The sequence below is a fragment of the Pagrus major genome, chromosome 8, assembly GCF_040436345.1.
Source record: "Pagrus major chromosome 8, Pma_NU_1.0".
Taxonomy (NCBI): domain Eukaryota; kingdom Metazoa; phylum Chordata; class Actinopteri; order Spariformes; family Sparidae; genus Pagrus; species Pagrus major.
In genome coordinates this window covers 7,225,172-7,247,283 of record NC_133222.1, presented here as the reverse complement: position 1 = coordinate 7,247,283, position 22,112 = coordinate 7,225,172, and the positions used below count along the sequence as shown (strand labels likewise).

At 41.7% G+C, this 22,112-nt stretch overlaps 3 protein-coding genes and 1 long non-coding RNA gene across 6 annotated transcripts; 3 read left to right on the top strand and 1 right to left on the bottom strand.

Moving 5' to 3' along the window:
- Window positions 1–143: 143 nt before the first annotated feature.
- On the bottom strand, window positions 144–15,078 carry fbxl13 (F-box and leucine-rich repeat protein 13). 2 transcript variants are annotated; one of them, XM_073472747.1, is made up of 18 exons: window positions 14,972–15,078; window positions 10,953–11,107; window positions 10,435–10,544; window positions 10,256–10,348; window positions 9,111–9,206; window positions 8,882–9,017; window positions 5,243–5,295; window positions 5,026–5,126; window positions 4,372–4,501; window positions 3,807–3,905; window positions 3,484–3,604; window positions 3,234–3,396; window positions 3,032–3,151; window positions 2,811–2,934; window positions 2,633–2,713; window positions 2,167–2,301; window positions 1,906–2,069; window positions 144–1,826 (listed from the first exon to the last, which is right to left on the bottom strand). In XM_073472747.1, the coding sequence occupies exons 2-18, from the start codon at window positions 11,047–11,049 to the stop codon at window positions 1,643–1,645; spliced, it is 2,007 nt and encodes a 668-aa protein (XP_073328848.1). In that variant the 5' UTR covers window positions 11,050–11,107; window positions 14,972–15,078; the 3' UTR covers window positions 144–1,642. The 2 variants fall into 2 exon arrangements, with proteins under 2 accessions (XP_073328848.1, XP_073328847.1); XM_073472746.1 differs by lacking the exon at window positions 14,972–15,078 and adding an exon at window positions 11,399–11,506.
- LOC141001613 (leucine-rich repeat-containing protein 17-like) lies at window positions 4,176–8,753 on the top strand. Of its 2 annotated transcripts, none has more exons than XM_073472748.1 (7): window positions 4,176–4,431; window positions 5,647–5,809; window positions 5,925–6,401; window positions 6,528–6,724; window positions 7,439–7,594; window positions 8,083–8,224; window positions 8,314–8,753. In XM_073472748.1, the coding sequence occupies exons 2-7, from the start codon at window positions 5,685–5,687 to the stop codon at window positions 8,594–8,596; spliced, it is 1,380 nt and encodes a 459-aa protein (XP_073328849.1). In that variant the 5' UTR covers window positions 4,176–4,431; window positions 5,647–5,684; the 3' UTR covers window positions 8,597–8,753. The 2 variants fall into 2 exon arrangements, with proteins under 2 accessions (XP_073328849.1, XP_073328850.1); XM_073472749.1 differs by having other exon boundaries at window positions 4,321–4,431; window positions 5,619–5,809.
- Window positions 11,669–14,685, top strand: LOC141001614 (uncharacterized). The gene is made up of 4 exons (XR_012179592.1): window positions 11,669–11,804; window positions 11,883–11,941; window positions 12,023–14,408; window positions 14,599–14,685. It is a non-coding gene; the product is annotated as an uncharacterized lncRNA (long non-coding RNA).
- A 1,974-nt stretch (window positions 15,079–17,052) lies between the features above and the next one.
- On the top strand, window positions 17,053–21,211 carry armc10 (armadillo repeat containing 10). Its single transcript, XM_073472004.1, has 6 exons — window positions 17,053–17,581; window positions 17,834–17,979; window positions 18,103–18,237; window positions 18,334–18,510; window positions 18,719–18,790; window positions 19,315–21,211. The coding sequence occupies exons 1-6, from the start codon at window positions 17,326–17,328 to the stop codon at window positions 19,564–19,566; spliced, it is 1,038 nt and encodes a 345-aa protein (XP_073328105.1). The 5' UTR covers window positions 17,053–17,325; the 3' UTR covers window positions 19,567–21,211.
- Window positions 21,212–22,112: the final 901 nt, after the last annotated feature.

The window sequence follows — 22,112 nt, the reverse complement described above, 5'->3', positions numbered from 1 at the left end:
GAGCCTCAATCTCGACGGCACGTCTCCCTGGATGTTCTTATAGTATTAACATTTCAAAACAGGTCCACACATGAACTTCAGTAAAAATGAAACCAGGTGAAACGCAATTAAAAAGTGTCACATAAACAAGGGATGATCCAAGATTGTAAATAAATACGTTTAATTTAAAGAGCATAAATGAATACACAGACAGCATTTACAAACCAATATAAATCACAAAACCGTTACAATCAATTTCAACAAGCCCTGAAATCAGACGATCATCACTACATTGTTTAAATTTAAAGTGCTTTTTACGTCCATGTGTATCAAAATATAATTTCTTTTCATTAAATTGACACCAGTGATGGTCACAATCTCTATTGACCAGCTTCAGATTGTACAGAACCAGCTGCCAAGCTTCTAACAAGGCGTAAGTGAAGTGACCACATTAGGCTCCTTTTCACCTCCTCGCATTGGTTTCCAGTAAGTTTTAAGATCTTACTGACTTTGAAGGCTCTTCATGGCCTCTGTCCATGCTAATTATCTGAACTCACAGTTGAGAGTATGTATGTTTGTAGCCAGAGATCTTCAAGCAGAGGTCTTTTATCCGTTCCTCAGGCACAGCTGAAAACTGGAGATGACCGAGCATTCGCAGTCAAAGCCACAAAGCTATGGAAAGAGCTGCCTGAGGAAAATCAGGCCAGCAGAAACAGTGACCTCTTTTATTTCATCTTAAAACTTACTTTTATCTGATAGCCTTTTCTGATTTTATTGACTGCCCTTTGCTGGTTTAATGTGTTTATCTACTTTCTCTGTTGGTTTTTATGATCTTCTTGTTGTGTGAAGCATTTTATAATGGGGGTTTAGCAAAGTTATGTATAAATAAAGGATATTATTATTATTAATCCTAAAGATGCCAGGCGGTGGTTTTCTGTGTTATGTGACAGCAATAACACAGAAAACCACTTGCCTGGCATCTTATCCTGATAATAATTGGTGGTAGGAACCATCTAGTGATTTTAATGTTGTAAAAACAGCCCAGTGATATTTTTATCTCTGGAATGCAGAACTATTTTTTTAACCAAATTTGTCCAATATTTTACGACTGGGGCAGTTTCTCCATACAAGTACCATCTAAGGAAATATATCTCAAGGTCAAAAGTGGAACGCTTCACTTTTTTAAAACAATGTCCAGTTGTTTTACAGCTTAAACCTTTTGAATACTGACTCTTAATAAGTGGCGCAATACAATTGCGTTGTCTTTGTACGAGTGAAACATTATACAACAGTGAGGAAACAATTTTATTAATATAAACGGAGGATCCAAAAATGACCCAGAGGAAAACTGTTGTGCAAAAATTCTGACTGGACATCAAAAATGTTTATGCACGTATCTAACAAAGAGTTACTAATCCACTGGGGTCTAACAGGGTCAATGGCACAAGACATACCGCTGTCAGGAGCTGATGAAATACTATGTGAATCACTACCGATGTGGGATTTTAACCACGTGATTCATTCTTCTGTGGATGATCTCAGGTGTATGAATCAAAACAGTCTGTTGAAGATGTTCTTAATGTGTTTTGAAATAACGTCCCAAAAATGATGCTTGTTGTGATTGTGTGATCTCAATTGTTTAATAAGATCTGTTTTTTATCCTCTATGTACTTGCTGCTCTTGTCATCACTGTGGGCCTCTCCATCACTTCCCATGTGTCATCAGTCTTGAAGGGTCTTGTGATTGGGTGCACCATTTGGCTCATGTTGTATCCGAACCAGTACGGCGGGTCGTCATTGCTGTGCTCCCAGTACTCCACATGTGGCTTAAGCTTTAAGGCAGCCACCCTAAGGAAACAGAAACAGGTCATTGAAGTTATCATGCAGGACTCTAACTTTGAAGTGTTCAACTAAGTTTGTGTCTTACTTGGAAATGCTGGTGCAGTAGGCCATCGTGATGGAGCAGAGTGGAGGGCAGATTCTCTCCAAGTATCGAAGAGTGCGATCCGTGAGGAGAATGCAGCCACTCACATCAAGTTCTCGCAGGTACTGAGCTCCACTTGACAGGTAATGTATGGCCGTATCTGTCATCTGAGGCAGAGTAGGAGAAAATGGAAAATACGTGGCATGAAACGACAAGGAGAACGTTTAAGGCTTTACAGGACTTTGTGTGTGTGTGTGTGTGTACCTTGGGACAACCTGACATCCGCAGGGTGACCAGACTTCTGCAGTAAAAAGACAGGGCTCTGATGGCCGGGTCTGTCAGAGCTACACAGTGAGACACGTCAACATGTTCCAGATCTCTCACATTCTTGCACAACTTCTGCCCTCGTGAGAAACAAGGAAGGTAACAGAACATGAGCAAATTAGGAAATGAGGGAAATGGAGAACCATATCTACAATATAATAAGACACAGATGCCTTCCTCTGTTCACATCAGTTAGTGGGCAGTAACAGAAACTGAAACAACAACCGTGGAAATTATTGATTCTGTTTTTCGGAATTGCTTTTCTAGGAAACATGGTACAACTTATCCTGTCAGCTGTTGATGTTAGCTCTGGAAAAATAAGTCGACTTGGACCCACTAAATATTGTAAACAGTTCTATAAAATTCCACATCTGGCCATGTGTCAAAATTCTAGCTAGATTTGTACCTCTATGCCAATATCTGTCACGCCGACACACTCTGCGAGAACTAACTTCTTCAAGTGATCTCCCTCGAGAGCCGCCAGCCCCTAAAAACAAAAACACCAAGTTACAGACTACACCACCAGGGAGAGTTATCTTTTAATCAGGAATGTGTGAGGGTCAGAGCAAACATCCCAACGATACCTGATCCTGGATGTTGCAACCGCTGATGTCAAGAGAGCAGATAGAGGTGCCACTCAGCCACTCCAGACTCATGTCTGTCAGCCTCTCACAATAACTCACGTCGAGATGGTACAGTTTACACAACCTGATAAAAAGGTGCACACACACACGACACAAAAAGCTGCTGCGTGACACTTTTTAACGGACAGAAATTAGATAAGCTATGAAGTCAGGCTATATACCTTTGTGCAATGCTCATGACAGATATGTCAGTGATGTGGCTGCAGTGACTGACATTCAGCTCTCTCAGTTTGCTGGATGAGGGACCTTTAGACAAGCACTGGATCCCAATGTCACTCACCCTGAAATACAGTGTCATGAAAAAGCATACAAATCTAAAACACACACACACACACACACACACACACACACACACACACACACCTGTCACAAAGTGAGATGTCCAGGTGTTGCAGGTTCTTGAGGGCGGCCACAGATTTGAGGCCGGCGTCAGTCATTCTGGGGCACTCTGCAGCGTGGAGCCTGCAGAGGCCTGGTGAGCTGCTGCACAGGGCCGTCCAGCTGATGTCTGTTATTTGGCTGTTTCCTTCAGTGCAAGTAAATGGAATAGAATGATGTCTATATTTTCATGTGTACGTGGACATGAGCTGTGGAGAATATAAAATGATCTCACCCTCTGTGCTAAAACTTTTCAGTTTGGCCACTTCGGCGATGGCTTTGACGGCCACATCGGAAAGATGGGCAGCATCCAGGAGAGAAATGGCAGACAGACAGCGACATCTGGCAATTAGTGCCTGTTAGACAAGAGTAAGACTTAAAGCTTCTCTCTGCTGCGAGGGGTTAAGGATGTGCAGACAAAGAAATATGCATGAGTTGACAAAACAAATTCTTCTCTAATCGGTTCCTTAATTTCTTTGTTTGTGTTAAACATTCCAGAGCCGGGGGGGTGTTGTTAATGTCAGAAATCTGTGACGTATTAGAAATGAACAAACTTACCAAAACACAGCTATCTGACAGCGTTGGCATGTCATCGATCACAATCTCTTTGAGCGAAGGACATCCGTCAGAAATGTATTTGAAGCCATTTACTGTCATCTAAGAGGAGAGAGGAGGAGGAGGAGGAGCAGGGAGGAAAATATGCATGTACGTTGACTCATTCTCCTGGATGCAGTTTTACTTGCTCCTCATATTCTCCGGGCCCCATAAAGTGAAACCATACATCTGGAACCAAACTAATGCACATTCCCAGAGGAAGGTGCGTTTCATGTTGCGGAGCATGTGTGTTGTGTTATGGAGTGTGCACATGGCGAGTGGGTGGGCCAGAGCTGGATGCATAAACCCAACCCTCCGCTTGGCCACAGCTGCCTTTTACTCTGTTTCTCCTTCAGATCTTTGCTCATTCGCTCTGAGTTCAAACAGTCACCACTGAACAGCCGGGAACAAGTGGAGACACGTGGAAACAGTGAGGACTGACTGGATTTATCCAAGGTAGACTGGAGGCAAAAAGTTGAAGCAGAGTGGAGTGACTATATACCAAAGTGAGAGGAGTATACCAACTGACCTGAGTGCACCCGGACAGGTTGAGGTGGAGGAGATTGCAGCAGCCCTTCCCCGTGGCCAGGTACATAAATCCTTCATCTGTGAATTTGTAGCAGTAGGCCAGACTCAGGAATTGAAGGTTGAGACAGTTCCTGTTCGAAATCAATAGTGTAAGTAGTTTATACAAGATGTGTTGTGTTTGAGCTTTTTGTAAATTATGGTTCATCATTTTGTTGTTATTCAACAAAGGAAAAGGTTCACATTTGAGTACATACTCTGGAAGGTAAAGTTAAGTGTAAAGTTCCTGCATGGTAAAATGTAGATTTATTCCAAAACTACCCACGAGAGAGAGAGAGAGCTAATGACTGAAAGCTGTTGAACCTGTAAATCTATCACCATTGTAATCACACAGTATGGACGTTTTGGTACGAGTGTCACATCTGTTCCTCTAAATCATCAAGTTGGCACTGAGTTGCTTTCAGTTATCAAATACAATTCAGCAGTGGGCTGTACTTTGGACAAACAAAAACGGAGATAATTCTGGGCACTAAGCGGCTGGAGGCCAGAAAACAAGGAGCACCACGTGAGATTTTTTTCTTTTGTTCAATCAGGAGATTTGAGTGAGCTGCACCACGAGTCTAGACGCATGGTGGTTTTAACACAACTGGAGGTTTACCTGGACAGTTCTCTTAGAGTTTTGTTTGTTATAAGTGTGCAAGAAAGGTTCAAGTAGAGCAGGGAGGGACAGCCCTCGATGATCCTCTGAACCATCAGATCCTGTAAAAAAAAGCAGAGATTTAAATGTCACCTTAATTTTGCGACGAGACACTGAATTATCATTCATGAATTATCATTAATGACATTATCATTAGTCTTTGCAATGTTTTACTTACTGTAACATTGAAACACTCCGACACATTGAGATCCTGGAGGTTCCTGCATTCACCTAATAAGACAGAATGAAGATAAAAGTAAAGAGCAGAGAAATGGCCAGTCAAATTATGCTGTCCATTTTTGTAAATATTTTGCTATAATCATTATATAATGTACATTGCGATATAATAAAGTAGTATATGTAAGGAACAACATGAAGGATCATAGTGTCCTGGCTTCTTCCAACACTGTATGCATTCCTGGATGGCTCCTATCTCTTACATAATGTGCTACCTCTCACTTCTTCCACAGTATTAGCAGCAGCTGTGTTCCATCAACAATAACAACATTCACCTTTGACCTATTGCTTCTGTCTCCAAATCTGTTTTTCTGAAGAATTTCGGAATTCCTGTTTTGGCTCCAGCTCATCTTATCGACAAGACACTCCCTGCAGGGCTCAGGATGCGCGTTACATCCTCACTCCTCTTAGCCTCCCTGCTCCTCCTCCTGCTGCCGTCCATCGAGACGAAAAGACCAGGGAAGGGCAGAGGCCTCAGAGGAGCAAGACACAAGCTCACACGAGACAAGTATGGATTTGCTCTTGGCTGTTATTTGTTCACACCATTTTTCACCTACCCTAATGACCATGTGTCGACTGTGACAAGCCATAAATTAATTATTTGTATGTTTGAAAACTTTCAGGGTAAGGGGTGCTGGGCGTCACAGCAGATCAGGCCCCTCCAAGATCGCAGCACCTCAGTGCTTAGAGTTGATAGAGTCTCGAGAAGTCTTTGTAGACTGTCAGGACCGACGCCTCTCCTCCATTCCCACCTCACAGACCTGGTCCAAGCAACCCAAGCACCTCCTTTTTGCCCGCAACCGGATCAAAGTCCTTCGTGATGGGGCCTTCTTTGGGTATGAGAGTTTAACCACTCTGGACTTGCAGCAGAACCAGATCTCTTTAGTGGAGGAAGGGGCCTTCCAGGGCCTGAGACATCTTACAACCCTGCTGCTGCAGCACAACCGACTGGGAACACTTAGTGAAGAGGCCCTCATTCCCATGCCGAACCTCGGCTATCTACGTCTATATGACAATCCTTGGAATTGTCTCTGCCCGATGGAAAGTCTCATACGCACCCTTCAGGTCCCGAGCAACCGCAATCTAGGAAATCATGCCAGGTGAGCAATTCCGCAATAGGACTTTGACCTAGTGTGATCTACTCCCTTACTGGTTCTCAGACTAGCAAACAGCCTTCAAATATCAAATTTGATTTCACTGTGACTTATAAGTGTTTCTTCTTCTAGGTGTGCAGGGCCCATCAGGCTAGGAGGTTTGAAGATGAAACAGGTGGACCCCGAGTTACTCTGTAAGGAGAACCCACAGAGTGACGAAACAGATCCTTCAGTTCCCATGCCCATTCCAATTCGCACCAAACCAGACGTCACCACATCCTGCCATACCTACCATTTCCCACAAATGCGGATTGACTGCAGTAAACGAGGCAAGCTAACAATCAGCTCATATTTATCTAAGTCAGTATGAATCATTGCACCCTCTCTGTACTTCACTGTATGTTTTTTTGGGGAAATTCAGCACATATGGTTCTTACGCAACACAGAGATTAGGAAAAATACCTTTATGTCAGAGAGCTCGTATGCTCGTGATTAAATGTTACTCGACTCATGAGTGGAATGACTAAACTTCCACTTCTCAAAATGATTTTCAGGGCTAGACACAGAGCTGGCAAAGAGACACATTTGGTTTGGCAGGTGTTTTCTATTTAATTTTATGTTGCTTGCTTCCTTAACTTCTGACTGATTCTATTACATCATCATTTGTCACCTTATGAACAACTTGGAAAGCACTGGCTAAACAATGTTTGGCTAATATATCAGAATAAACTTGCTGTAAAACATGCAGAGGCATTTTAAAGTTGCCTAAGACTAGAGTAGATCAAATAATAATGCTGCTACCATCTGTCTCCTACTGGCAGGAGGACTGGATTTCAGTATCAAATTCAAGTTATGGATAGAGACGATGTAGTGGAAGGGGAAGCTCTTTTGCTTAACAAATCTGGATGATATAGATGAAAAATCTATTATTCTAATTAATAAAAAACTAATAATGAACATGTGAATGTATAGTTAGATTAGAAGTAAAACAATCAAATGTATTTGAGTAACCCCTTGAGTAACCCTTTCCCCTCTATGCTTAGGTCTGACTGAGGTGCCCACAGGTATTCCAGATGAGGTTGTTCATCTCGATCTGTCCCAGAATTCAATCAGACATCTCAGAGCCAAAGATTTCCAAGGAGCGAGGAGCCTCAGAACCTTAAACTTCAGTAATAACAACATCGAGCAGATTGACAAAGGTTTGTGTGCAATCATTACTGCATACCTATTAATCACAATCAGTGAATACTATGGCATGTGCTTCATATTTCCTGTAATATCCAGCGTGAAAACCTACACAAAACAGAGTTGTGTTTTTTCTTAGGCTGATGGATAACATATGGAAAGGTTGAGAACGTGTTATCCAACTGCTGCTGACTTCTGTTTGCCATTTTTCCTTTTTAGAGACAGCTGGCTTTCAGCCATCTTTGTGTATACACGATTGGATTTATTTATAGTGGAGAAAGCTGAGAGGGTTACAGGCATAAAGTGATCACTGTGCTGAAGTGCTTTAGACACAAACTGAACACCAGCCTGCGCATTACTATCAGAGTTTGATTGCACCAATTGCTTTTTAATTTTTTTGTTAATAATAAACAGTAATAGGTGTGTCTAAATATACACAAGAAAGCACAACAAAACAAAAGGATGCTATGGTCTACTCATGGCTTTGATTTCTCTCTCATAGGTTCCCTGTACGGGCTCCTACACCTTCGTGAGCTGGACCTGTCCAACAACAGCCTGCATTTTGTCCAGTATGGGGTTCTTGAAGACCTGTACTTCCTGTCAAAGCTAAAACTGGAAAGAAACCCCTGGGTGTGCGACTATAGGTGAGTTCTCCTGCTAAAATGTTGACAATCTTTTTTTTTTTTTTTGACAAATCTTAAAAGATTATTTAAAACTGGTTGCATTTTCTCAGCATCCACTACATGGTGTACTGGCTGCGTCTGCACCCTGGGGTGAAATACTCTGGCCTGGTATGTCGTTCCCCTCCTGAACATACTGGGGAGCGTGTGGAGGAGTATGTGCATTCCTACAACAGAGTGTGTCCAAAGGAGAGACAGCACAGCAGCAAAGATCAAGACCAAACAGAGCCCGAGCTCTGGAACACACCGATGGAAGTGCAGGGGGAGCTGGAGGAGGAGCAGGAGCCAAGCCACTTGAGAGTACCGCAGAAATACCAGATCTTTAGGCTGTCCTGACTTGTGAAAATCTGACTTCTTTGATTCTTTGTTCTCCCTTATTCCAAAAATGTTATAACACAGTCTGTATCAGATGAATAAGTTACGATTTTTAGTTTTGCTTCTATGTTTTGTCAGTTTTGTCTTTTTAATCAAACTATAAAAATGATCAATATTTTGACTGTTTTTTGGCTGATTATTTCTCATCACATCATCTGTAAGGGTGAATGCAACTGTAGGTATTGCACAACAAACACCTGTGACCAAAAAATATATATATCTGGAAAAATAATGTGCAATACTCACTGATACATTTAAAGCTGGGCAATTTTAGCGACGTGCAGCCACGCAGGTTGAGATGGATCACAAACGGGCGGTAGTTCTGCAAAATCTGCTTCAATGTGCCGTCTGTTATCCAGTCTTTCTCCACTGAGAAGTTGATCTAATGGGGACACAAATCAAGAAACATTAATACTCCTGTTTAAGTTAAACACTACTTTAAATTAAATACAAGCAGCAATCTGTCAGTACAGACCTGACTCCATAATGTGCCTGACTGGATGACAGCTCTCCATGAGCAACACACCTCAGCACAATTTAGCCAGTCTCGGAAATCTAAATACTTAAAGATCTGCAGAGAGAACAATCATACGACATAGTTGAACATTCGGAAAGGTGGAAACATTTGAATTTACACTCTATTTATCTTGATTTCACATTTTATGCGTACTTCCATACTGGTTCTGTCATAAGGCGTATATATGTTGAACGTAAGGTTGATACATATTCTTTACCACTGACATGTTTAAAAAAATCAGTAAAAATGTTGGTGGAACATGCTTTGCTGAAATACATATAAAAGTGAAAACTTAAATGGAAGCACACCATTCTCTGTGTGAAATGATAAGAGAAAGTAATCCACAGATTAAAGCAAAGAAACAACTTCCATACTGATCACACGAACCATATTTGGTCTTATAGGCTTTAATGTCACATAACAAGGCGCCACTTTGGAAATAGGTGGCCTTTGCCTAAGGGACAGGATTCACTGCCACTTTGCCAGGCAGTGTGATGTCAGTGTGTAAGCATCCTCTTTCCCTCTCCAAACATAGTCATGCTGAAGTACTATTTATCAGCAGAGGTGTTGGACAGAAACACCAGAGCAAATAAGGCCAAAACTTCAGGCCCTTTGCCAGCGCATGTGAATCCAAAACAAACAGGGGTTCTCACTGGTAAGTGCAAGCGGAGGAGGATGTTTACAGGAATTTTTTGTATATTTGTAAACTATAGAGCCACTGGTATGAAAGTATTGCTACAATTATATAAGATCTACAGAAATATCATAATTGACAAAAAACAACGCACAGCTACAGATGCTGTGAGAGAGTTGTGCCACAAACACAACCCTTTTATTGGTCATGGGTCATAGGTATACTTGAAAATAATGAGCTGCAACAGACATTAATCAACTGGCCTCAAAGACGCTGAAAGCATGTTAACAGTGGAGTCCACTTTAGAGCAAGCCTTATGTAACCGATATGATCTCATCACTGACTGCTTAGAGAACAGAGACGTGAAGCTGGTCCAGCTTTAAATCCGGGGCTATCATCATCTCTCTGTGTGGGAACTGATCAGGCTCAAAGAAAAGATGAACATGAGTGACATGTGAATCCTGTGTACCTTCAGCAAGAGGCTGCTCGGGAACACCGACAGTCTGTCGGACTTCGCAGTCTGGACTTCGTTGTCAGTTTCAAATAAGCCCATTTCAAACTTCTGCAGGAGTCAAACACAAAAATAAGGACATGTAGAAAATTTCTGAATTCATTTTATTTTTTACTTAAATTCCAAATAAAGCATACCTTAAAGTAGTCTTTTGTCCTCTTTGAGTCCTTTACAACAATACGCCATGCAGCAATGATGCGCTTAAGACGGCAAGCCTTTACAAATCTCTCAAGTTTCTCGATGGCAGCTAAATTGACAAGAAATTTAAATCTAGTTTCAAATATCCATTACTTATGAACAGAACAAGTATTTGTGTTTCTGCATTGTTACTTTAGCAGAGGATAACATGTGGGCGAAAGGATAGCAACAATAACCATAACAATACTGGATTGTGATCACAAAGTTATATTTTCCTGAATCTCAGGACAAATTTAGTTTATAAAAGTAAAGGCTCAGAGTTAAACAGTGGAAGGTGCAGGGGCCAAAGTGAGTCACAGGCGTGGGTGTATGCAGGGGGGAAGAAATGATACATATCCATAACCACACTGCATGTTTTCTCTGGCTGTACACACGTGAGAGTCACGGCTTGCAAAAACAGCCAATGCGCGCTAGTTATGTTAACTCCTCATGATTCAGAATACAATTAATCACCTACCAGCCTGTGCCTTCTTGTGCATTTTAACCCAGTTTGACCATTTGGTGAGTGCAACCCTCTGGCATTTCCTCTCATAATGCTTCCTTGTCAGGTCCATCTTCAGAGCCAGCTCTACGGTGCTTCTCTTACTCTGCGTTGTGAACCTCTTCCACTTCCTGTCTCCAACAACAAACATAGCTCATCATTAATTCAGTGAAAGGGTACGAAGGCAGAATGTCAGTAACCTCCATTAACTTCATAAGACAGGAGTTAGCCACAGAGGACAGAGAGACAGAGGGACTACACTGGCAGTAGACAGGTGAAAGTTAATCTGTGAAATAGAATATCCTCATGAACTCAGCAGCGTAAACAATGATCCAAAGGAAACATGCAGGACTTTCAGTCACATGGCTCAAATTTCTGTTTAGAGTTACATCTGAATGAGGATCAATTTTAGAGGCTTTAACTTTTTGCATGAAACGTTGTGTTGAATCTGCCTCTTCCTATCAACCATGAACACATTATATTCAAGACGTGTGACTTTACAAAAGGACATGAAGAGGAAGGCAACAGAATTTTTTAAAGCTTTCATTTTCCAGATTACTCTGCTTCTAGTGATACTGCAGCCCTTTAAATAAAGGCTCCACCTGTACTTGTCTGATTAGGTTGATTTTCACACAGCACCAGCTGTCCACAATCAAGTAATTGCAATCAGTGTGGGCAGAATCTGAAATGTTTCCTCGTATGTCTCCTATCAATCCCTACTCTCAAACTTTCTAGGCAAAGAAAGGACAGAGCATGATTGACTATCATCAAGGCTGCTAGTTTTAATCAACAGTGTGCTGAACTCACTGACATGATTCTTCCATCTGGGTGAGTAAACTATGAGTGTATTTTTGGATAAATCTAGTCTATGTTGCTTTTTTTCTTTCTAACTTTCTTGTTTTTCAGGGTTTCTTGGCTTTGCACTCTGTTGTTATGGGGCTGCATTTGTTTTCCTCCTCAAAAAGGTAAGCATTTCTGTTTTATTCCTGACCACATTCAACCATATGAATTAAATCTAATGTCTATTTTTTTTTTTTCCCTGATAGGTTACAATATTGCACATGGCTACTCTCTTAATGACGATGGCTACAGTAGCAATGCAGGTGTTTTTGGTCCACAAACCTCAAACCAGTTGCGTTCTGGAGCGCCTTTAAACACAAACCATGACTCTGTTAATCCAAGGGACGAGATGAGACACGAAAGCTTTGTTTCTCTTCAGCAGGAACCAGTCCACCATGATTACAATGAGGATGCTGGCTCTGTCACTAGCCTCGGTGATGAGATGGTGCAAAGCAAACCAGACTCGGGACGTGAGCCAGACAAGTTTCCACTGGTCCCCTCTGAACAGAAATATGAGCCTCAAAGCTCTGCTTCTCAACAGCCTTTTGGCCTTTTAGTAAAGGATTCACAACAGGAGACTAAGGAGGGCGTAAGTTTCCCAACAATCAAAGATTTCAAACAGTTTATAAACAGAATGAAAAGCTCCTTTTTGACGCCAGGAAGTGACTTGAGAAGACATTTTCAAACTGCACGAGAAGTTATGGATAACAAGGGAGTGTCTGACACCGGCTACAAGTCTGATTCTGCAAAAGAAGGCACAGCCCATTATGACGCCAGTGAAAATGTCCAGAGTGAACCGATGAATGCCGTGTTTGAACAAAGTGAACAGGGTGCCAACTACCAAATGCCAAGTGAAAGCCAATCTGTCGCCTATCCTGTCGACTCCACTGTCAGTCTGGTTTCTAACAGTGTTTATGACAACCAAGACTCGGGCCCTGGCTCTGCTCTCTACCCACACCCTCACTCAGCAGCCACAGAGCATGTTTCAAGTAATTATGGAAATTTCAACCATGGTGGCATTTCTGAGGAAAACCGTTATATTTTAGCAAACGCCCCTGATGTCCAAAATGAATATGTTCAGTCAACAAGCTACACGCCTCCTGAACAAACGACCCCTGGCTCATTCTTTGGACAGGACTTCTTTTACAGCAACCATGTGACAGCATCTTCTGGCCCCCCTCCAAAGGGTCCATCTCAAGGTTTCAACCTCTTTTCTCCACCTCTAACTTATGAGAATAATATCCAAGAACCAACATATACATCTCACAGTAAAGACTCTTTAACAGGGTATCAGCAGAAACCATCTGGTGGCTCTGAACTTAGTGAGGAGCAAGGAGGAGGGACTCCAACCAATTTCCTGTCTACGCCAGAGCCCCTATCTTTGGCTTCTTATGGCAAAAGTATATATGTCAGTGCACCAAGTGGTCAACTCTACATCCCAAAATATTTACCAAAACACAGAGAGAGACCAGCCCCATCATTTCAGTCAAATCAACCCACTGATGGCAAGGAATTAAAGGATATAAACTACTCTCCTATCTCCCACCTCCCTGTAACTAGTGGTTCTGTTTCTTCAAGCTCTGCTAACCTTTCACCACAGAGTACAAGTGGTCATGTGGGTGTTCAAACAAGCAGCCCACATGATGTGAAGAATCAAGCTTTCAACAGAAAGCAGCCAGTTGGATCCCACCATGTGTTTACTGTGAAACCTTCCAGCTCCCTTTATGGATCAAGCACACACGACGGCTATCTGGGAGACCGGAGTGTTACTCCTCCTTCCGTCCGAATTGAGGAAACTCAAGAGAGAGAAGAGCCATCAGATCCCTCTGTGCAGAATCTAGTCGTTCAGGATCCAAAACAAATGACTGACAATAGCCTGATTCCAATTTCTGGTGGCTTGGATTCAACCCAGAGTGGGCTCTCCTCTGCAGGCGGAGTTGATTATACAAGTTTCAACTCTCTAACTAACTTGGCTCCAACATCTGTGTCAGAGACAGTCTTTTCAAGATTAGTTGGAAATGAAGTCATGTCCAGAAGCTTTGGAATCAAAAATATAATCTCAGATAGGTTTCCAACTGTTGATATAGATAGTCCCAGAAACACCCTGAGCTCAATTTTTCCCCCGAAGAGAAGAATAATGCCTCTAAATGGTGGTTATGTAGGTGCAATGGCAACCAGAGCTGGCCTTCTACAGACATTAATACAACCAGCCAAGTTACTGAGGCGTCCAGCCAATGTGAATAAAGAGCCATGGTACACGGTCTACCGCCCTCCTACACCGCTGTCTGCATCCAAAGTCTCGGGCTCTACTGTAAGTGGTGCTGTTTGGAGGAATGGTGGTAACGCAAAAAGGCTTCTCCCTCAAACACAAATGGTAAAATCATATGTTGTGAAGTCCAGAAACAGCTACACAAGGAGCAAGTCATCGCTATCAAAGACCCATTATGCACCATATCAGCTGGATGAAGGCAAAACTGGAAAACACCAATGGAAACCTGCTTCAAGGCAACGTGAATACACGAACGCTGCGTCCCACAATGCAAAAGGATTTGAAGACTAAAGGAGCATCAACACTTCAAGTGAGATAAAATGGTATGAAAAAAGATTCAAATGTTTTGCTTGTGAACGTCAATGATGTGCTAATGATTAATCATAACTAATAACACTTCTTACATTCTCTCATTCAGTTCTTAGTTCATCCTTCATTTATCTGATTGGGATCCTGAATAAAGTCAGGTAGATCCAAAGTGTGAAATGCATTAATTTCTTTTGTTTTCAATAGGATCTGTTGCCATCTTCAACTGGGAGGAAAATCACATTTCTGCAGTTCTTCAACCATCTAATTAGTAAAAGCATGAAATATTTTAAACAGTTTTTAATCCCTTGTCTTGACTCATACATCACAAATTGATAATCCTCAGAACTCTATGTAAGATGAAAGTTAAGAAAAACAGTCTTTAACTTATCTTGTTTAGCTTAAACTTCATTTAGTGCTTATAGGCTACACTTTCGTTAAACAAGTCAAGAAGTACAATAGCTATCAAACTGGTGAAGGAGCTTTATGTCTGGCTGTTTCTTCCTTCTCCCTCAAGAAATTCTTCACCGGTTAAAATCAAACCTTATGTTAATCTTGACCCCTAATACTGCTGGCGTACCTGAAGTAAGAGCTTGTTAAATGGTTCCTGTAACAGTAGTAGGCCTTCTCGAACAAACAAAAGGAAAGCTAGAAAGGAGAACAGAACAGCATGTTTTATAAAGGCACTGAAATCAATTTCATTTGAGTCTAAACAACCACAAAATTAAACTATACTGTACCATGATGTCATCTTCGTCCATGTAGACAGTGTCCACAGTCTGTGTTGTTGCAGTGAGCTGTTCTCCTTCAGCAACAAACTTGAGCCTCAAAAAATAATAAAGTTGGCATTAAAACAGATAATATGCAAAGCAAAATTGTATGATTTAAAATGAGCTGGCTCACATAGGCAGATTTAATAGAATTATTATGCTACTTAACTGTCAAAAATAATGAAATATTAGTTGAAGTAACAGCTTACATGTTGCCTAATTAGTGACGCAAGATTAAACATACTGACCTGTAATGACTGCCACACAAAATCACGTTCGAAGTTGCTGAATATTGTACGTTTTCCATCAAAATGCGATCTAAAAATTAATTACGCTTGTAATTTTTAAGTGGTATTAAGTGTTGTGGACACCAGTGCTTAGACTCCCTGGAGGTATTGCTTCTGAAAGTCACTTTAAGGATAAGTGGTGACGGTCTAGAAAATCTTTGTACTTCCACAGAGAATACTTCATTAATGGCTAGTTGAAGGGGCACTTAAAAATCTGTTGATGTGAGTGAATTAACAATGGTGGGCAATGTAACCAGAGGAGAAGATGATATAAATGAACATTTTTTTCCCAGTTTGTTTGTATTACACAAGCGTTCCCCCTCAGCGACTTACATTCTGGGCTCAAAAGTGGAATGTAAAGGGGAAAAAAATAGATTTTCTTTGGCTCTTCACTGCTGTATTTGGTAGTGCGCCATGATTTTCACCCTCAGCAGTAAAATAAAACTTGAGAAAGTGAGCCCCCAAGTGTCCATCTCAAGGAAATTCACAGGAAAGCAGCTCTCCACCTTACCAGTCAACATCCAGGAGACTGTCATGTCCCTGGTAGGATGTGAGGACGTTTTTCAGAAACTGTATGGGGTCTTTGGGACATGACAGGCAGGAGGCTGTCAGTAATGCCTATCGTCAAAGAAATAAAGAGGGTTATTTTTCACGTTCAGAGAAAAAAACAAACAAATCACGTCAAAGTGAACTAAATGTGCATTAACTTAACTGCCCTGTACTCATGTACAAATGTGAGCTAGCTAGCGTTAGCTTAACTTAACTTTAACACAACTTAACGTGACCTTACCTTATATATTTGTGGCAGGGAGAATTCCAGCTGGCACTCGCTCGGGACAGACTTTGCGTCTGCTGCTGCAGCCATATCTTTGTCCGTCACATTTGCAAAAGAGGAACACAGTTATCGAGGTATAAAGTAATTTAGCCGAAGCTAGCCGGAGTTAGCGGTTGTCAGATTTTTGCCAGTTCAACGTTGCCATGGTAACAAAGTGAGTGACCCTCGGCTCACTGTTGGACAACTAATGAGCCGCAGCGAGATTTAAACCAGGTAACGTAGCGTACAAAGTAAACTATACGACGCGCATTTACTTTTTAATTTAACATGTTGAACGTGTTAACAGTTTTAAAAAAGTATTTAATTGACAGCTAAGCTGCTTTTCTTTGGCTAAACGCCGCTCCCTCCGTCACCCAGAGATAGATTTGGTCGGCCACTCTGAGCTAAGTTGCCAGGTTGGGCGTTTTTGTTGTTTTTTTTTCGTTTGACTTGCAATAACTTATAATTGACTGCTGTCAAAGTGAAACGTAATTTAATGGTTTATTATAACTAAGTTGAAACATTTCCTATTATTATAAGTCGTCGTCGTAGTAAAAGTAGTACGACTCGATTAACTCGTATTAGCTTGCATCTCTTCGTAAGGTTTAATATCATATTTTCTAAAATACGTAACGTTATTTAGCCTTTTATTCTTACTATGTGCCTATATATTTTGATGATACCTTCTGATATATCGGAGGCGATATAACATATTTTCTAGCTCGTATTTTAGATAGGCTCTGATTGGTCTACTTTTTATCCCCCCCCCTGTCCAATCTGGCAACAATGTCCGGCCGGAACAACGGGACACAACATTGTTGACAACTGTGGCTTGTCAGCAAACTTCTCCAGTTTTCGGAACAATGAGTCAGTCTCAGTTAATTTGGGTGGGCTTTGTGGTGGTTTCGATGAGTTGTCGTTAGTGCTAGCTAACTAAACATCTGAGTTAGTTAGCTTGGTGATTATAACCGAGTTGGCTCTCAACGATTCAGGGCATCTGTAGCTTAACGTTAGCTAGCTAGCAAAGCTTAGCTAAAGACACAGAAGCAGCAGCAGCAGCAGCATGGGGGATGGCAGTATCACTCCCAGGATCGGCAACATGAAGGCTTTGCTCGGAATAGTAGCCGGAGCTGGAGCCTCTTACGGGATATACAAACTTCTCAGCGGGGGAAGCTTTAAGAGAATCAAGAAGAGTGTCACCAGCGAGAGCCCTGTTGTCAGGAGCAGTCATCCCAGTGAGGTGACTCTACAGCGGGGCAGCCTGCTGGCCAAAGTGTCTGGACTGGATGTCGTCTGTGCCCGACCTGATGTTGCATCAGGTAAGAACCGTAGAGCTCATTAAATACTTACGGTAACTACATCTAAGGCTGTGTCACTGTCCCAGCAAAGTGAACACCTCAAGATAATCTCTCAAAAAGTACCTGTTGTAACTCCCTAAACATGATCACATCATGAGCCTTTTGCTGTAAACAGAAACAGCTGATGGGTAGTCAGTCCCCTCAAGAGCAAACACATATTATTAAATATTATTAGACATTGGTTAAATGACTTATTGTGACTTTGCTCCACAGATGACATCATTCACCAGTCACCTGGCAACCTGGAGCCACAGCACTTGAAAATGCTGCTGTCGTGTCTGCAGACCAGCAGTAATCCTTCTGACAGATGTCGGATCCTGCTTACGTTGGGCAATGCGGCCGCCTTCACTGTGAATCAGGTACAGCAAAACAGAACCGTATCTATAAATCTTTATCCATCTCACACTCAGTTCTGTATATCCTGCACCTTGTACCATCTCCTTTCAGCCATTTAATATCATTTTTCTCCTTCTTTCCTCCAGAATCTGATACGAGAATTTGAAGGGATTCATATCATTGCTGGTTTCCTCTCTGATCCCGCGGCAGAGGTCAGAGTGCAGACTCTGAATGCTTTAAATAACCTGTGTATGAATATCCCAAACCAGGAACACATAAAGGTATGTTGCCTGTACTGCACAGCAAATGGCACGCAATCTGTTGCTGTAGATGAGATCTTTTTTACTGCTGACTTCAACATTCACCTTGTCTCACAGGTTTATGTGCCACAAGTGTTGGAGCTGATCGAGATGTCCCCTGTGAATTCTGACCTTCAGCTCGGTGCTCTCAGGCTGCTGACCAACCTTTCAGTCACAGATAAACATCAACACTTGCTGAAGGAATCTATTACACTTTTACTGTCTCTACTTGTCGTGAGCAATGAAGCGTTACAGGTCCGTATCTTTTCAGGCTCCACCTGGTTGATTTTCTGCACATCTTTCTAAAATCAGTTGTCAAAAGCTATGAAAGCTATTCTTATATCATGATTATAATTTATTGATACATTTGATACCAATTGTAGCTCTTGTTGGAAAACCTGATGCCAGTAGAGCTGTTAATGCAACAAGAATTAATTAAGCACTTTCAATATTTGTGTTTCAGGTTCAGGCTGCAAAAGTCCTTGTGAATCTGTCATCTAATCCAGATATGATGGATGACATTGTTCAAGCTCAGGTAAGAAAAAAGGGATGAAATGCACTCTCTGATATATTCATGTAAATCAAACAACTGGTGTAGTCTGCATGTTTATTTATAATAAACAGTAGATTAGTAAGTTAGTTATTGCTGCCACACCAGAAGAAGAAATGTGCATGTTTTAGATGTTTCTCTGCGCCGACACACCTGATTCAAATGATCAGCTTGTCATTAAGCTCTGCTGAAGCCTGGTAACGACCCATTTATTTGAATCAGGTGCGCTGGGGTAGGGAATCATAACAGGCGGCCCAGGACTTAAATGTTTTATGTTGTAACAAGATAAATAGTTTAGCAATATAACAAGAGTTTCTTTTTATAAGATAGTAAGTTTGTATTTCAGTATAACATGATTCAGATCCATTTTTTAATTTTTCCGGCATGGCAACAATACACTTCCATACAAAACAGAGTGAACTAGAAGTTTTGTGGTCTATCACAGTCACAGAGGTCCAAGTCTCATTAAATATCCTCCTTTTGATTAAACTTTTCTGCCTTTCCTTTAGGCACCAGCATCTGTTCTGTTGCTGTTTGACGCACGGACAGCCCCCGCTGTGCTTCTGCGGCTGCTGACGTTTGCAGGGAACTTAAAGTCCTGGAGGCCCTCTGCCCAGGTGGCTGATGAACTGAGACGGAAGCAGGATTGCCTCTTCCGGGTAATGCTAGATGAGTCTTCTCAGCTCCACAGCAGACTGGTGCAGCTGCTCTCACACACCGATGCGGAGATTCAGGCCCAGGTGGCTCGCATCTTGACATAGGCCTCCCTCTCTGCACTCTTGATCCATGCACAGCTTTAGCTTCACACACTTTTGCCAAAGCGTTCATCCTATCACCCTCTCATTTAAATTATAAATCTGTTGACTTATAAAAGCGCAGGCTGCGTAGCGTCCTGTTGCTTACACTCCCACACTCTTTGTGTTCCCCAGATCAATATTATTACCACACATCTACGCAGCTCAATCATCTTTTTCACCTCACCAGCCACTTCCCTGATATCCAGTTTCTTACACTACAATTAATTGATGAGCAATGAGTGAGACGGAAGCAGGAAGAAGCCATTCATTCAGTAGAGTGTAAAAAGAGGTTGCCCTCTCTCTTTTGTTCGTTTTTCCTGCCAGCAAGAGACTATTTTCCTTCAAAGATCCACAGTGCCCTTCCTTCTGAGAGCTTCACCTGCTTTCTCTGAAGACGTATTCCAGGTGAAATATCTAAACCCAAACCCACTGCCAGACATTTTCTAGAGAATGTGTCGGAATGACCTGCGCAGCATGACCTACCCCGTCTGTGGTTCAGAGAGACACATGGATGGAGAGCCGAAGAGGTTTCTTGTTGCCGCACACCTCTGCATGCCTTGGAGACACGAATGAATGGATGCACTGCAGCTCCAGTCCTCGCTAATGAATCGACATGCAGGATCTAACGATCATGGTGTTCTTCCAATGAGAGCAAGATCTTTTTATTAGTATTTACTTTGAGAATCAGTGACTTTAGAAGAGCCAAAGTGAGGTACAGCGTCGTTAGCCCCGCGTTCTCTGATAATGTGAAATGTTTAGTGTGTCAGGAAGACCGTGGAATTGAAACACTGCCTCTCCAGCATTCAGAGGGGAGCTAGTTGAGGAGGGTGGGAAGGTAAATTTTGACTATGACGGTGCATGGTTAAAAAACAAAAAAAACCAGGACGTACTGATGGAGCTGCGTCTCTTTGCACAGAGACACCTGCAAATTCCCCAGGAAGGATCTGGAGGAAGTTGCAGGGGAAAAGGATGTCTGGACTGCTTTAATTGTTTCAGCTGCCATAAATATCATGCAGATATGCAGCTTGAAAGTAAATGGAGAAGGGGTTGACCTTAGACGGAGCAGACTGTAATAGTAATAACAATTATAATTCATTTTTATGCGTAAAATGGAGCTACAACAGCGATTGAATGTTAAATATCTACCTTATTATGTTAAGTTATGCACTCACTGTAATAAGACAGGCTGAAAGTGACAGGCCCACATGTTGTCTAGCTGGAGGACTGGTGCTGCGGACCCATATGCTGACTTGTTAACAATATTTAAAGAAAGGAGGATGGGTGTCTGTGCGCACCTCTAATTTGCATGAAAAAATGTGACGATTATCTCTCAGTACGATTTTCAATGCAAGGATTTTATGGCATGAAGCCGGTCCGGGAGTGAAGAAATGCTGCACATTTTTTATGTTTGGACTTTATTGAACCCAAATCCTAAATCTCTCTCAGGCAACAAGGTTTACCAGAACAGATACAGCAGGAGGCTGATTTACCTGTGACCTAGATTATCATATTTATTTAATGACGTTAGTTAGCATTTTGCCTTGAAAATGAGAAATATGTTTGTTATGTCTATTTGAATGGTTCAATAAATACCCAGTGTGACATATTACAGATATCCACATCCTTATTTCTCCTGTTTACTCAAATATAATCAACTCGGAACATCGACACGCTACAGTTGTAACAAGAAAACTGAACACCTTTCATTAGCTCTCAGGCGGTTGCTTCGGCTTCCAGTGTGTCGTAGAAAAGAGTTTAACTTACAGCTGCTTGTCTTTATATCCGTCAGTGGCCTTGAACAAAAAATGCATCTCTGATTGTCTATAGATACTATGCACCACAGCACTGGATCAAACATGAGGGTATGAGTATGAACGTTAAAAGGATAAACAGGTAATTTAATATCGTCAATAAAGTTGGAGACAGAACCAAACCACTAAAAACACTGGATCCTACATTTCCCATAATGCAACTCCGTGAGTATTCCATTTGGTGTTTCCTGACTGGTGAAAGTCCTTTTCTTTCAAACTCCAGTTTATAACCTGTGCTTCATATAGAGGGCTGCCGGGATGACGTATTTTTGTAGGCTGAACCCAGAAGTTGGCATCGCCCTGGTTCCCTCGACAAATTTTGAGGGATTTTGGATTTTTTTGCAGGAAATTAACTATGCAGCAAACACAAGTGTATGATACACCTTTTAATCTGCAATGTAATCTCCACAGATGATCACCACTTTTTATGATTTTTGAAGCGTTAATGGAATTAACATTAACATTAACGCTATGATCGCATGACTTCAGCGTCACAAAGCTTCGTGTTTGTGACGCTTCAAAAGTGCAAAAATGCAAATTTATTTCTAGGTTTTCTGACTCCCTCATGCAACAAATGTTGTACCTAAATGATGACATCATCAGGGTTATTTTGTCAGACTTTAAAGAGCTCCTTTCAGAGCCACAAACATCATAAAACAAACTGAGTCGAGCTTCTCATGATGAGTAGACAGACCCTTT